Here is a 14,857-nt window from a genome sequence, read left to right as displayed (position 1 = left end):
GTGTTATTCTACGACAAACGGCGTACCAATGATCTTATTATATCGGTATAGGCAGTGTAAGTGCTTTAAATAAAATTCGTGAGTAACAAAAAATATAAACACTGATTTGATTGATCTGATTTTGTCAAGATCACAATAATAACAATACAACCAACGACGACATGATTCACAACTAGATTTTATAATATTTAATTGACGATTAAATTGTGATATGATTTATATACGTAGGTACCTCGCTTAAAGTTTTGCCGTCTTGGTCTGTTAGTACGACAGCGCTAGGCGTTTCTTTCATTATTTTCCTTATTTCACGCATAAATGACCCAAAAAATGGCACCACCGGACAGTCGGGCATAGCCAGGGCCTTTTTTAGAATAGTATCGTATTGTGATGTCGATAACAGAGCGTCGGTCAGATAATAGAAGAGTGGCACTTTCTCCTTTTCTAATACTGTCTGCATGAATGGCCTTATTCTTTCTGATCTGTAACATGTATTACAAAATAAATATTTAATAGATTGTGCCTAAAAAAATATTTAAAACACCAAATTAAACAATGAAATGTACCATAAATACAAGCACATTTAAAACGTCTCATGAATAAATCCATTTTTTTTTATGCCATACAGCCTTGACAATTGACTTCCAAATGTACACAGAAATAAATTATATTAGAATTTTTATCTTTTAGTATGATCCTATTATGGCATCCAATTCCGGAAATGTTTTGAATGAGTTCATTGGAATTATTATATTACACAAAGAACCGAATGATAGACATAGAGACGATTGAACAAAAAGTTCCGTAGTATTACTATTGAGGCTTAAAATTTACTAAGGCCTACAGACGCTAATATAATATTATACATTTTAAGAATTAAACCTTTTAGGTTATACATTATATTCTATACATAGCTAATATCTTTTCATCGTTATAAAAGCATAATAGACTTTGTATAGGTACCTAAGTAAGTGTACAATCACAGTAAGGAAATCTTATGTTAATAAAATATTATTTTAGCCGTGAGTGTAAACTAAATAATATATCCTAACTTTTATTAAACAGAATTGATATAATTTAAATTCATTGACTTAAAATTTATTCATCATTCATTTAAAAAGCTAAAACTAGCTAAAACTAGCTAGTATATTGTTATTTTTAAATAAAATAAAAGTGTAATATACATACATAAATATAAATATAGATATTTATATATTTGGATCATGAATTTAAGTTTGAATATGTTTTAAATGTAACAAATAAAATAAAACATATTTTTACATTTTAATTTACAAATAATGATTTTATAACGTTTTTTTTTTTAATACTCCTAATATAAAATTTTAAAATACCCGATTACATACATAACAATTATTGTTTATTGACTAAATTCTATAAGTATCAAACATTAACGGAATATAATTTAATAATTTGCATATTATGTTAAAATATTACGTCATATTATATATTTTGCTTATTATTTTTATCAACGAATTTCCCTTTGAAAATTTTGATTTTTTATATTTATAAATAAGTTGATTTTATTTAAATTATACTCTCTTTATCCTTACCTAGACTTTATAATATAGTTATAATAAATAGTACGTAAACATTATGATGGATAAGCGTCAACGTTTTAAAAAAATGTATTTAGTACTAGAATAAATTGAAAATAACCTAGTAAGTATTTCGGTTTGTATAACAAAAAAAAAAAAAAATCAAACCTATAAATCACAAAGATTAAAAAATAGTTGTTTTTAAATAAAATATAGGTGTTAGTACATAAATAACTTATAGATTAAAAATTACTGAAAAACCAAGTGCAACATTTTTTTACTATTTAATTGACACTATTTAATTGACACTATATATTTTATTATTATAATTATTATGTAACTATGTAATATGTTTTTAATATTTAGTTTTCCTACGAAATTTGTAAACAATAAAGTCTTATTGTTTGTATTTAATTCCTAAGTTATGACTATTATTGACAATGTACGTATTGTCTGCAATTTATTGGAAATAATTTTTTCCCATAACTGTATATTGTATAATGTACACTCAGCTATAGTAAAATAATTATAACATTTAATATAACCGTATATATGCGATATTTTATATAATATTTGAAAAAAATTATTAAGTTATCTAATCTTTTAACTTTTATAAACCTAAATTGTTTCAAATATTTTCATTAATATCCCGTTATACTCTTATCAAACGGTAAGCAGTGCCCAAAGGATTAAGTATACAATGATTTACAAAAAAAAAAAAAACAATTTAATAATCATATGTTTATTGATTTATAATGTCACATACCAAACATAACTATTTTGTTTAAATGATAATAATAAATTGCAAACAAATAATGTTTTTAAATTTCATTTACGATTAAATTACAGTGAAATCTTGGTTACCGATCATTCTAAAAATCACAATAATTTGTAAGGTATGTTTAAAAAATAATATAGAAACATAATTTGACAGTGCCTAGAAGGTCTAAACTAGCTAGATTTTTATTTAGGTTTAGTCAAATTCAAGTAATCGAAATTTCACTGTATATACAGATTCAAATAATAATACATATATCTATATTTTTGGATTATCTGTGCTTCTGAGTTTCTACGATTTATTCATGTGTTTGTACTTCAAATATATCAAATAAAACAGAAATGTTGTAATCAATTTTGTTAAAATTAAGAAAAAAAAAAATGACAATTTAAATCTCATAAAAATATAAATTTTTTCCAATCATTTTTTATGTACAAGAACAATAAACTGAAAATTGTCTATCTATTTTAACATAATATATATTTTGTGTATTTTTATTTGAACATGAATTGCACTAAGCAGAAAGTATGGTGCAATAATGCACATAAGTATTGCTGAATATGTGATCAGCGAAGCTAGTAGTTTCCGCCGGCCTACAAACATTGTTGTTATAATCGCTGAAGACCGGTTGAAACAACTGCTTTACCGACACGTCTTTGTCCCGTGATCAATAACCCCAACGTCCGAACGAATTCAGTGATCTCCGTGCTGTCGACCTGTTTAACTTAATTTCGCTTTCTGGTTTCGAAAATCAATCAAGTATTGGTTATAATTCGTTATTCTGTTCAGCAATTATCTATACTGTTCATTATTTTCAATCAACTAAGCCATTTTAAGAATGATTAACATTTTTGTGAATCACTATTGCAGTAACTAAAGTATGAAACCAGCCCCAATTGTAAATGTCCCACGAAAAAGTACGCATTTTTACTGTCTAAAATTTTTACTCTTAGAAAAGAAAAGAATTTCATTTTAAACTTATATAACGTCAATACCATAATGTTATTTAATTATCCATATAGATTTGAACACGAATATCCTCAAGTGAACATCTTAAAATTTTTAAATTGTAAATTTTAAATAAAATACAAACAAATATATTTAAAATCGAAATTATAAAAAAATTGTTGTTTTTCCATAACTAAAAAAAAATTTTTAGTTATGTTTACTTTTTAAATAATTTTAAAAATTCTCTAATTTAGTGGAAAAATCTTGAATTTATGTAGACTTGCAATATTATATTCTGAGTGGAGCAATGATTTTATTGATTTTATAATGATGTGTTTTTATTTCTTTATTTTGTGTTTGTGTACACGATAAGTTGTCCAAATATGCTTCGATTTTCAACTTCAGTAGCTTTTCCAGTATTAATATGAATCTAGGGCGCATTTGAGTTTTCAAAAGTGCAAGAAAAAAAAATGGAAATTTTTAAGTAGGTACAATTGGTTTTTGACAACAATTTGGCAATTTCTATACATGATAATATTTTCAAAATATTTCATCTCTTTTTAAGTTACTTGTAGACATTTGAAATTTGAAATTTTTGAAATTTATTATTCTATAATAAATGTCAATACAATTTCAGTTGTTGGATCAAAAAGCTTGAAAATTTAATAAAAGATATAAGTTGATATAATATCAGTTGGAAAAAAAAATACATTTGTACTTTTTTCTTTTTAGTATCTGTTTAAAGTTCAATTTTTGACAAAATATACAAATTATTTAGTTGAAATATCTTAGACTAACAAACTGTTTCTACTCAGAATTGTTTTTTGTATACAATAATAATATATCATTGAATTCGAGTTAATACCAGCCATTACAGTGACCTAATTGTAACCTACTGTACAGAAGACTGAAAAGTGACATTGACTTACCCACTTTTTATAATTATTTAATAACTAAAATCATAATTGATTATTCATTCAAATTAATCTAGCGTTTGTAGAATTTAATAGTATCAATTTCTAAAATAATAACTTCTTATATATGTATAGTTAAATTAATAATATAATAATTTTTTACTTGAGTCCAGCTATAATTTCCATAGCTCCATTGAAATTTCCAATGTTCCAACATTCTTTGGCCACTCTTAAAAGGCAAGACAATATAGCCTTCCGATCTTCGTGTGTCGGTCGAGTGATTATAAGATGCGTTGTCCATGAGCTTACCTAAACGTATAAGAACACATTAATATGTCAGGAAAATATAATTACATATGTGAAAGATTATTTACTATTATTGTTTGTTATTCAATTTAATAATAAATGTCATAAGATTTTCAATGGATTAAATGTTAATTGCAATTTTATATATAAAAAATCATTAAGCGTACGTACTGCATTGAACCTGTCTATAAGCTTTTTTACTGAGGTGTTACATGCGTTTTCTCCGTCTCGGTCTAAAGTCACTTGCCGCAAAAAATCAAGTGGTGGTACGTCATAAAACAAATCGTTTTCTATATCACTTAAAATTATAGCCACTTCTTCTGGGAAATGTAATATTCGCCGCAGTGAGTCTAATTCTGATGCAAAAGTGTCGTCCAGGTTTATTTCTCTGATTTCTGAATTATTATTAAAAAAAAAAGATTTTATTATTTGAAATTATACAGTCTAAAATAATATGTTTCCGTAATCACAATGTTTGTGAATTAAAATAATGCGTATATCAAAGAACTTAGTTTAGTGTTTAATAAATTATATTTTTGTGAACATTTGATTGAGGGGTAGAAGTGAAGAACAATTATTTTTAATTTTACGAAATTACTAAACACTACAAGTAATCATCACTACCTAGATATATATGAAACACTTTTATTACTTTAAATAAAGATATAACAATTATCATTTTCATTAATGTATCTAAACAGTCGGGGTTGGTAAATTGAGTCCCAAATGACCCTAACTCGGTAAATTGAGTGCCAGGGAAAAACGATTTATATGCATTTAAAATTTAAAAATATGCACTATAAAATTTTTATTTGTGATTTATAGACATTAATTGACTGCATGTATATGATTTTGAATATAGCAACATGCATTTTTATTAATTATATAATTATTTTTTATGCAATAAAAATGCATGTTGCTATTTAAAAAATCATATTCATGCAGTCAATGAATGTCCACAAATCACAAATAAAAATTTTATAGTGCACATTTTTAAATTTTAAATGCAATAAATCGTTTTTCTCTGGGACTCAAATTACCTACTGCCTTATTTTTTACGGGACTCAACTTACCTACTACCTATTTTTCCCCGGGACTCAATTTACCGCTTTCAAAATGTACCAAACTTATCTCGGACTCAATTTACCTAGCCCCCTAAACAGTTTATATAGCTTAGGTTATATTATGAATTAAAGAATTAAAGAATTAATAATTATTGTTCTGTTGCATTGAAAACATATTAGTCTAATTTTTTAATTAATTGTGTAAAAAGTTGAGTGGTTATTTACCACAAATCATAACTATAACTAATCTATTTTATACTCCTATTATACGTATACTATTGTAATAAATATTAATGAAGAGTATACAATATTCAAATACTAATGTCCCGTATAAACTAAACATTTTTAATTCAAAATTAATAGTTGAAAAAATAAGAAATTAAGTTGAAATACCACGGGAATTATATTTGTTACTAACCTAATGGTTTATTAGGCTGATGTGGTGCGATTACGGAATGTCGCTCTAAGAAATTGTTGTCGATCTCTTGAAGAATTTTCAATAAAGCAAAACCAATGTCACGTAATGATCGCTCTGTTGGTGTGGCTAATGTCCACTTGGAATTGCGAAATTCAAGTGACACCTTGTTTCGATTTCTTCTGAATACCGTTTGCCACTATATTTTTTTCGTAACATAATAATTAAATTATTACAAATATTATTTATGATGATTTTTAAAGATTTAAGTATCGTTAAAAAACCACAAAAAAAAAAAAAACACTGTAAATATTATAATTTTAAGCAAATCAAGCATGTCAAGTGATAATAATATGATTTGAAAGTTTAAAACAACTACTATTTAATCCATATATGAATATAAAAAAAAATAATTCATGAGTTCGGATTCAGTGAACTCCTTCAGAATTTAATTTTTTAATAGAGAATACATTGTCTGAAGTAGGTAACTATAGGTATAACATATTACAATATAAAGTTTATGATATTGTGTTCAAAAGAATTTATACAATTTATGTACCTAGAGTAATATTTTATTAACTGCTTGAAATTTTAAGAATAGTCTTGATTATTCAATTTCGCATTATTTGATGAATAATTAAAAATAATATTAAATAATTAACCCTCAACCAATTATGTGCATATTTCGTTTGAAAATATTTAAATAACCTTATGATATAGCAATTGAATAATTTTAAATAGTGAATTCAGTTTGAAAATATTCATGCTTTTAATTAAACTGCATTTTTTTGTTTACAGGTTTTTATTTATACAAAATTACTTGAAGATTCAGATTAAGACCCGGGTATTTGGGACGGTAAAAAATTGTGCAATCCAAATAGCTTGTAAAACAATAAAAATCTATCAACCTTAATTAACATTGGAGAACACTGTTTGATTTACTTAATCTATGTATTTTTTACAATATCAAAATTAATTATGAATAAATTTGAAACATTATATATATACATGGGTACGAGACAAGGCCTTGGTTCATTTTTTCTCTCGTCTATAGTTCTATGCAAAGGCAAGAATTATTTCAAGCACCTAAATGTAAAATTTTTATCCTGGAAGTTCAATAATACTATAATAATCCAGTATTTATAGTAAGTACGGTATTATTAATACTAAAGCAATGCTTGAAAACCATATAATTTAAATATCGCTTACCTGAAGTAAATCTTGTGTATTTTGACTTTTTGATACAATTTTTGTTTTATTGTCGAGCAAAATTATCTTATCGAAACTCAGCCCAAGCAAACGTGCAGCCTGCATGTACATACATATATTCTAAATAAATCTGTTTATTTGATAAGTAATTATAGTATTAGATATCCTGAGTAGATTGTTAATCAAGATTTATAATGTACCACAAATTCTATGAATAATAACAATATTATAGTTAAGTGTATGATATTAATAGCAAGGAATTATTAACATCATTAAACATTTCTCCATTTATAAGTAAACAGTTATAATTCATGAATAATTTTATTGAATATGATCGATTAAATATTAATTTTAAATGTACTAACAACTGTGACACCATAGTCTATGAATATTTCAACATAATAAAAATGACATCATCATAATTATTCAATTGTCTATTGAATCTAATACACATTTTAAATATTAATGTACAAAATAAGAAGAGTAGGTAGTCAATTTTTAGACTTGTTTTAACAACATCATTTTTTGTGTTATTTAATAAAATTATAAGACAAACTTAGAAAACACGTATTAAATTTTAACCAATAATCAACGTTGTATTTTTAATTTTAATTTTCAAACCATTTTCATAATTTAAGACTGAATAACTGAATTAAGTAAGAAAATTATTTGAGTGAAGTTTTAGAATATTTTAACAAAAAATAAAAAAGATCAAAATGTCGTGTGTTTCGTTGGTTATGTGACAGAAATATTTCATAGGTCAATTAATTTACCTAACAAAGTGTTATAATAACACAGGATGTAATAGAAAGACTTCAAAAATTAAAATATATTTGTGCTAATCAATAAAGACGAATTAGTAAGGCAAAACATTAATTATTTAAAGCAAATAGTTTTTTTTTTACGACTTTATAAAATATGAATATTTTTTTGGAATAAATTAACCTAAAACCTAAAGATTATTTAAAATATTTTTATCACTAATTTCCTGACGTTAGCATATTTCTTTAAACGTAAGCTCTTTCTACTACACCCTGTATGTTATTTATCAGCCAGTTTATCCAATGATAAAAGTGGATTATAACTGAGGACAATCATGACAGTTGGGAAGAAATCCGACGACAACATTGGTTTTACCAACGCCGCTTATGCTATATGATAAAGCGGAAATGCGGTTGTTTCCGCTTTTTTTCCTTACAACCTTTGTGCCTTTTAGTGTAAAATAGTATATATACGTAATCTTAGATACCTCTATTGTTAATTTTAAACATTAAGTAAAAGTTTATTTTCATATACGATTAATTTAAATATTTATTCCTTCAATTTTTCAAAAATCGATTTTGTTATATCAATTTACCATAGTTATAATTAAGTATTCATCAATAAAAAATTTAAAAAAAAACAGAAATTATTATAAGTTAAATCGTCGTATGTTAATACCAATACAAAAATTAATTAATATCACACGACAAAAAAAATTGAACCACCAATTAAAATTAAAGTTATTATATAATATTATTATGATTACCAATATACTTATTAGTGATTTGAAGAAAACATCAACTATATAAAATATTTTATTTAAAAGGTTTTCAGTATCTCTATTTTTTTTATATATGTATATATAAATAAAAAAAAAATCGAAATGTTATAAAGAAATATTTAATAGATTTTTATTGAAAAATTTGATAAAAATTTTTTTTTTTTTTTTTTTTTTAGGCTTTTTACGAGCCATTTAGACTCTTGACCATAATTTTATATTTTTCCGTGCATTCTGTATAAAATAAATTTAATTTGGTTATACCAAAAACCTTAAATATTGAAATATAACTTTGAATATAATTTAAGAACATGTTTTCATAATTTTGATATGCATATAAATTACATAACATATCTTATCAAACAATATAATATTAAATATTATAATATTAATTAAAATATACTTAAACTATAATAAACACATATTATACATAATTTAAATTATCATGTTTTAGTTACAGAAAACAAAAACTCACAATATAGCAAGAAATAATTTATTTTTTTGTTGGAGCTTATATTTAAAAATTTAAATAGGCGACCACAAAGAAATTATTAATATTATGAAGTTAAAATAATAATTTGACGTAGGCTCAAAATATTTATACGTGAGTGTCATTGTTCGGGAATAGGTGGTTTTGGATACCAATATTAACTGTTTTATATATTTATTTAAAACTATTAGATTTTTATAATAGTACATATTATAATATATATTTTTATTTGTAATCATTAAGAATAATATATAGAATTAAAAATCAAAATAAAATATTACCTTTGTTTTTGTTCTACCACGTTGAATTTCTTTGACAAAGTAAAAGTTACAACCGAACGCTGGCAGACGTTTACATCTCTCTACATAAATACGTTTTAGCTGCAATTCTGAATCATTCAAAAGTGTGTGAGCAACGATCTTTTTCAATTCCTGTTAAGAAAAAAAAATCATCATTTTAAAAAATATCCTAGTTCAAAAAACTAAATGTTCAATATTAAAACGAAAAATCTAACAGACATTAGGTATGTTGTTTTTGTTTCGTTATTTTATTATAATATAACATATTACACTATGTGATACATTTCATGTCATACCGTAACCGTTTTAATTCCATAGGTAACGCGCCACGAGATAAACTAAATGGATTTTACATGTACGGGGAAACATTATCAAAACTGGTCAATAATAGTTGAAACCACAATAACTATTGTTGGTAACATATATCTAAAAAATACAAGTTTACCAAAACGTTTGATTTATTGAAAAGAAATAATAAATACTGTAAGAGTATATGACATGTATTAGGCTAGGTATTTTTCTGAGATTAAATTTTAATAATCTTTAATTATCACATACTTAACCCAACCGACTATCGACCAAATAACATGAATGAAATCATACTAATACATAAATTATACAACGATAAAAACTATATTATAAACATTGCTAGTTTACTAAAAAATATATATATATATATATTGCAAAATGTAGGTGCCTATACAGTTTCAGAGAGAAATCAAATCAATCAAATAGTTAGTTAGGTACATGGGTATGGAATTTAAAAAGAAAATTAATATGCGTAGGTATTAGATATGTGTCTTATCTTTTATTATTATATTACTATAGAGCAGATGTGTTGATACACATTTTGACCCTAATTAAAATTCAGTTTATTATGATTATTTTCATCTAAACGTTTTGCAGAACTAAAACAAATACAAACAATCAGTTCAGTTAGGCGTTTTTGATTATGTACATTATGTAATGTCTAAGAAACGTAACGATGGATAAAAATGTATCAATTGATTAATTTTAAATGTTATAATATAATAAGTGTATATTTATTTTATTTTATTATAATTACCGTTAATTTATTAACTGTGGTACCTACTACACACGACTTTGAAATTGTAAATTTTGTGTCATACTTGTACCTATTTAAATGAGTAAAATAATACGTAATCAAGAGAAATACTTTTGGAAAAATAGTTCTGCACGTACGAAATTTGAAACCTAAATGAACACTCCACCACATGATATATTGCTTTTATACCATCCGCCACTGAGAAAAATTACCATATGAATGATTTCGACGAACCATCCGCAACTGTTTGTCGTTAAACTGGCGTAAATATCCAACCAACCGTTTGTGGCCCAAATAAACGGAATTAATATGTTCTTTGGATGTTCATTAATGTGTGTAGACAAAAAAAAAGATGGATTAACAAAACATGGTATTATAAAAACTATCCAGATTAATATTATTTGTATTTGTTATTTTATTCTACATGCTGAAATTAAATAAGTGAATATGATTTTTTCCGGCTATAATACTTGTTATTTAATCACCTGTAGTAATCATTTTAAAACTAAAAATAAATTTTCACTCCATTTTAAACACTATTATTTATTATGTTTCTTGATTATTCATGTGTGTGAACAAAGGTTTTTAACAACTAAAACGATTGGTTTCAGTGAACTGTATAAACAAGTTTGAATTTTAATAACTGGACTAAACGCAATTTTTTTTAAACTAAAGCATTTTTAATGTATTTGTTCATATTAGTAGATACGCATTTTTTAATTATTATGTGTGAATATTTTTGAGCATGCAGAAAGGTAGTGATTAGTGATTATTAAAGCTTCATTGATTATCATATTAAATGCAAAAAGAATTTTTTATACTCTATAAAACTCTAAAAGTAATTTTAAACAAAACTTCCACAGTTTTGAATCATTAATGATACTTTCAAAAACATTTTATTATTACTTAATTTCAAAATCATTGTAATAATAAATAACATTAAAGTGGTTCAGTATCTATTTTTTTATTTTACTCAAGTGCTTCAACTGTTTAAAAAATATTTTAGCACATCTATTATGTTAAAATAATTATAAAAATAATAAAATGTCATTCCTAATATATTAATTTATATTTATATTTTTTCAATTCAATCATTTACATAATTAATTATACTTTGTGTGGATGCTTGCTATATTAAATCTAATTTTATGATAAATGTATTATAATATTCAATTTAAAGGCATTAAAAAAAAATTTAACCACCCATTAAAATGTAATTAGTTCGGTTTTGAATAAAATAAATATTGTATATACAACGACTGTTCTGTTCTATGTTTCTAAACTAAAAATATATCATAATAATCGGTTCTCGGATTCATTTGTTGAATGCAATATATTGCTATTATAATTAATCTCTTTGAAACTAAGTAAATATTTAAAATTAACCAATATTTAACTTTTAATGACGTTCAATTGATTATTTTTTTTTAAATAAGTTTTTTTTCGGATTCATGAAAACGTATGCAGTACTGTATAATATTATTGAATAGATATAAAATATTTATAATATATATATATATATATATATATATATATATATATATATATACCAATATTTTTTAGGGATAATCTAAAAAAATATTTTCCCATTATTCTAGATTACTCTAAAAATATTATGAAAATAATATATTAGTAATCTTCTTTTTCATTAGGTAATAAGAACGTTTAAGGAGTTAATTAAATATCCGTAAAAATCTACTCAAGCCCATACAAAAATATGAATACTGGATACATTTATCGTGTTTAAACTTTAAAATGTATTTTTTACTGCGGTTAAACATACGTTTTTGATATTTTAAATATTATAAAAAAAAAAAAAAATGTTTCTATATAATAATAGGGGCATGGCCGTTTTCGATCAAAAACGTACCCTTCCCTTTTCGGCCGATTCACTTTTCAACCAAATTTAATAGGTTGATTCCCTTTTCGATTAAAACAAAAATTCATATTATAAATTTAAAATAAAATGTCGAACATTATTCAAAATATAAGAATATCTATATATGAATATTAATGTTTTGTGTTTATATGTCACGAATCTATATGATCTACAACAATTATTAAAAAAAATATATATCATATAATATTATATTATGTAACTTATAATAATATTATACATCTATTATTAATTTTATTATAAGTTGAAAGCCCTATAAAAATAATATTCAAATTTAGTATATTATATTATGTATTATAGACGTATAATATTTATCCAAGTATTCATATTATGAAATTCTATTGAAAGTTGTTTACCAGCTATTTATTTTTAATAAGTTAACGTCTTAATGATTATAAATTGTACATAAAGATATCGTATCAATAATATTTATAATTAAAATAATAATTTATACCATCAATATAGAACAAATTATATGACTTTGATAGGTAATAACTTTAAAATGGTATCTAATTAAACTGATAATAATATCAATAAGTCAAACGTTATCTATAAATATTTATTCAAACAAAATCCAACTAAATAATGTCTTATTTTGTCAATAAAAAAAAATGTAATTTATAAAACGTAATTTTTTGCAAAAGTCTACATTTTATATGGCTTAAAAGCAAATCACTATCCAGCTCCATATGAAAAATACGCCTTTAACGTACACACCATTTCAAGTGCAACACATACGATGGTTTAAGTACTCACTACAAACTCTACAAACGGAGTATGTCAGCTTTTTATCGGGATTTTCACAAATGTATTTTGTGTTTAACAATATTACTTTTTGTAAGAGAACACCTCATAAATACCCAACAATCGATATTGAGTACTAAGCTACTTGTGAATATATTTTGAAATAATGTGACCCTTAACGAAGTAACTTATACAATATTCTGTAGTAATATTATTTAGACTTAAAATATTAAAAATTGTTATATTAGGCATGACACATTACGAGCTGTACCATATTAAAGCATATACTTTATACCATATGACCGTATAATTTTTCAAACTTTTGTAACATATTTAAAATTTAATGTAGAGTTAAAACTAAAAATTATTTAATTACTATATACATCATTAAAACATATGTAAATTAAATAACAAGGAATATTATCTTAATCATTTTAAAAATCATGTATTCATAAGGTTGACTTGAGCACCAATTTTTTTTAGTAATTAGGTAACATTAAGTACACAAATTATAAAACATTTTTTCAATAATTTCCAGCAATAAAATTAATTTTTATTTTTGAATAATGTATGACATTTGGAAAAATATTAAAATGATTGAAACACATTTTGTCTTTTTACAATGTTATATATATATATATTTTTTAGTAATTAACTCGCGGCAACATAGGCCATTGGGTGTGGGAAGGGTACTTTAGGTTTTTGGTTTGGGTACGTTTGTTGATACATTTGATATATTTTATTTGATATTCTATTATGTATTTAATAATATACGTTTCATGCAATATTTGTATCATTAATACCTACCACATAAAATTATTTACATATGTACCTTTTTTAATTCACCTTTTCCTATAGGATTATTAATTCATGTTTTTGATAATAAATGTAAAGATTTGTTAATATTTTGATAAAATGTTATCTTTTAAATTAATAACTTATGTTACTGCCAAAATAGTTACGACGTAAAAGTTGCAACTAATAATATTAAGCTATTCTTTATTTCTAATAACAAATTATGAGATGCAAATTAATTAGTAATATGATTATTACAATTATATTAAATCATTATTTACCATCCGGTTTGATAGATAGCAATTTGTTTATTTTTACGCAATTAATATAATATAGAACACCAAAATGACTATTATATTTTAAAAGTTTATCTATGTATAATCAATACATATGAATAATAATGACCTGCTAGGGATAACTATTAGTTTTTAGCATCGATTGAATTAGTACTAATATATTAGAGTTCAACTCTAAGAGTTGTATGATGAGATCTTAAAAGTGTAGTGGTGAATCATTATAATATTCAAATTATTTGTTGCGACCCTAGTAGAAAAACATAATACATCTACCAGAAAAAGAAAAATGTTTAAGCAACAATTTAAAAGAACAATATAAAATCATTTATAATAAAAGGCAAATTAAAAAAAAAAAAAAAATCATTTAAAAATATACAAAACTAAATATAACTAATTGCTGATTATAGATAAGTGCGTTTATTTTATTAACTATTGGTAAGGAAATTTATGTAAAAATTTAAAAAATGTCTATAATGTGGTAATATGTAAATACCTAATATAAATATAGAATAATTAGTGCTTCACACAGGTACCAATATTTAT

The 14,857-nt window shown here is 23.9% G+C and overlaps 2 protein-coding genes across 3 annotated transcripts in view; one reads left to right on the top strand and one right to left on the bottom strand.

The window, feature by feature from the left end:
• inaF-D (trp-interacting inaF-D) overlaps positions 1-7,194 on the top strand; it is a 32,511-nt gene extending 25,317 nt beyond the window's left edge. Inside the window, exon 4 of the mRNA XM_089216836.1 lies at positions 6,777-7,194. Coding sequence (XP_089072962.1) covers positions 6,777-6,802 — 26 coding nt within the window. The 3' untranslated portion in view covers positions 6,803-7,194. The remainder of the gene's footprint in view (positions 1-6,776) is intronic.
• LOC107169403 (uncharacterized) overlaps positions 1-14,857 on the bottom strand; it is a 332,658-nt gene that overhangs the window by 20,410 nt on the left and 297,391 nt on the right. For both annotated transcript variants that reach the window (XM_089216823.1, XM_089216824.1), the window contains exons 29-34: positions 9,499-9,648; positions 7,188-7,286; positions 5,982-6,177; positions 4,671-4,894; positions 4,357-4,502; positions 233-479 (exon numbers count right to left, since the gene is read on the bottom strand). In XM_089216823.1, coding sequence (XP_089072949.1) covers positions 233-479; positions 4,357-4,502; positions 4,671-4,894; positions 5,982-6,177; positions 7,188-7,286; positions 9,499-9,648 — 1,062 coding nt within the window. The remainder of the gene's footprint in view (positions 1-232; positions 480-4,356; positions 4,503-4,670; positions 4,895-5,981; positions 6,178-7,187; positions 7,287-9,498; positions 9,649-14,857) is intronic.

Source organism: Diuraphis noxia, unplaced genomic scaffold (genome assembly GCF_037042655.1).
Source record: "Diuraphis noxia isolate RWA-SAM2 unplaced genomic scaffold, SU_Dnox_SAM2 contig0001, whole genome shotgun sequence".
NCBI lineage: Eukaryota > Metazoa > Arthropoda > Insecta > Hemiptera > Aphididae > Diuraphis > Diuraphis noxia.
This window is presented reverse-complemented; position numbering and strand designations above follow the sequence as displayed.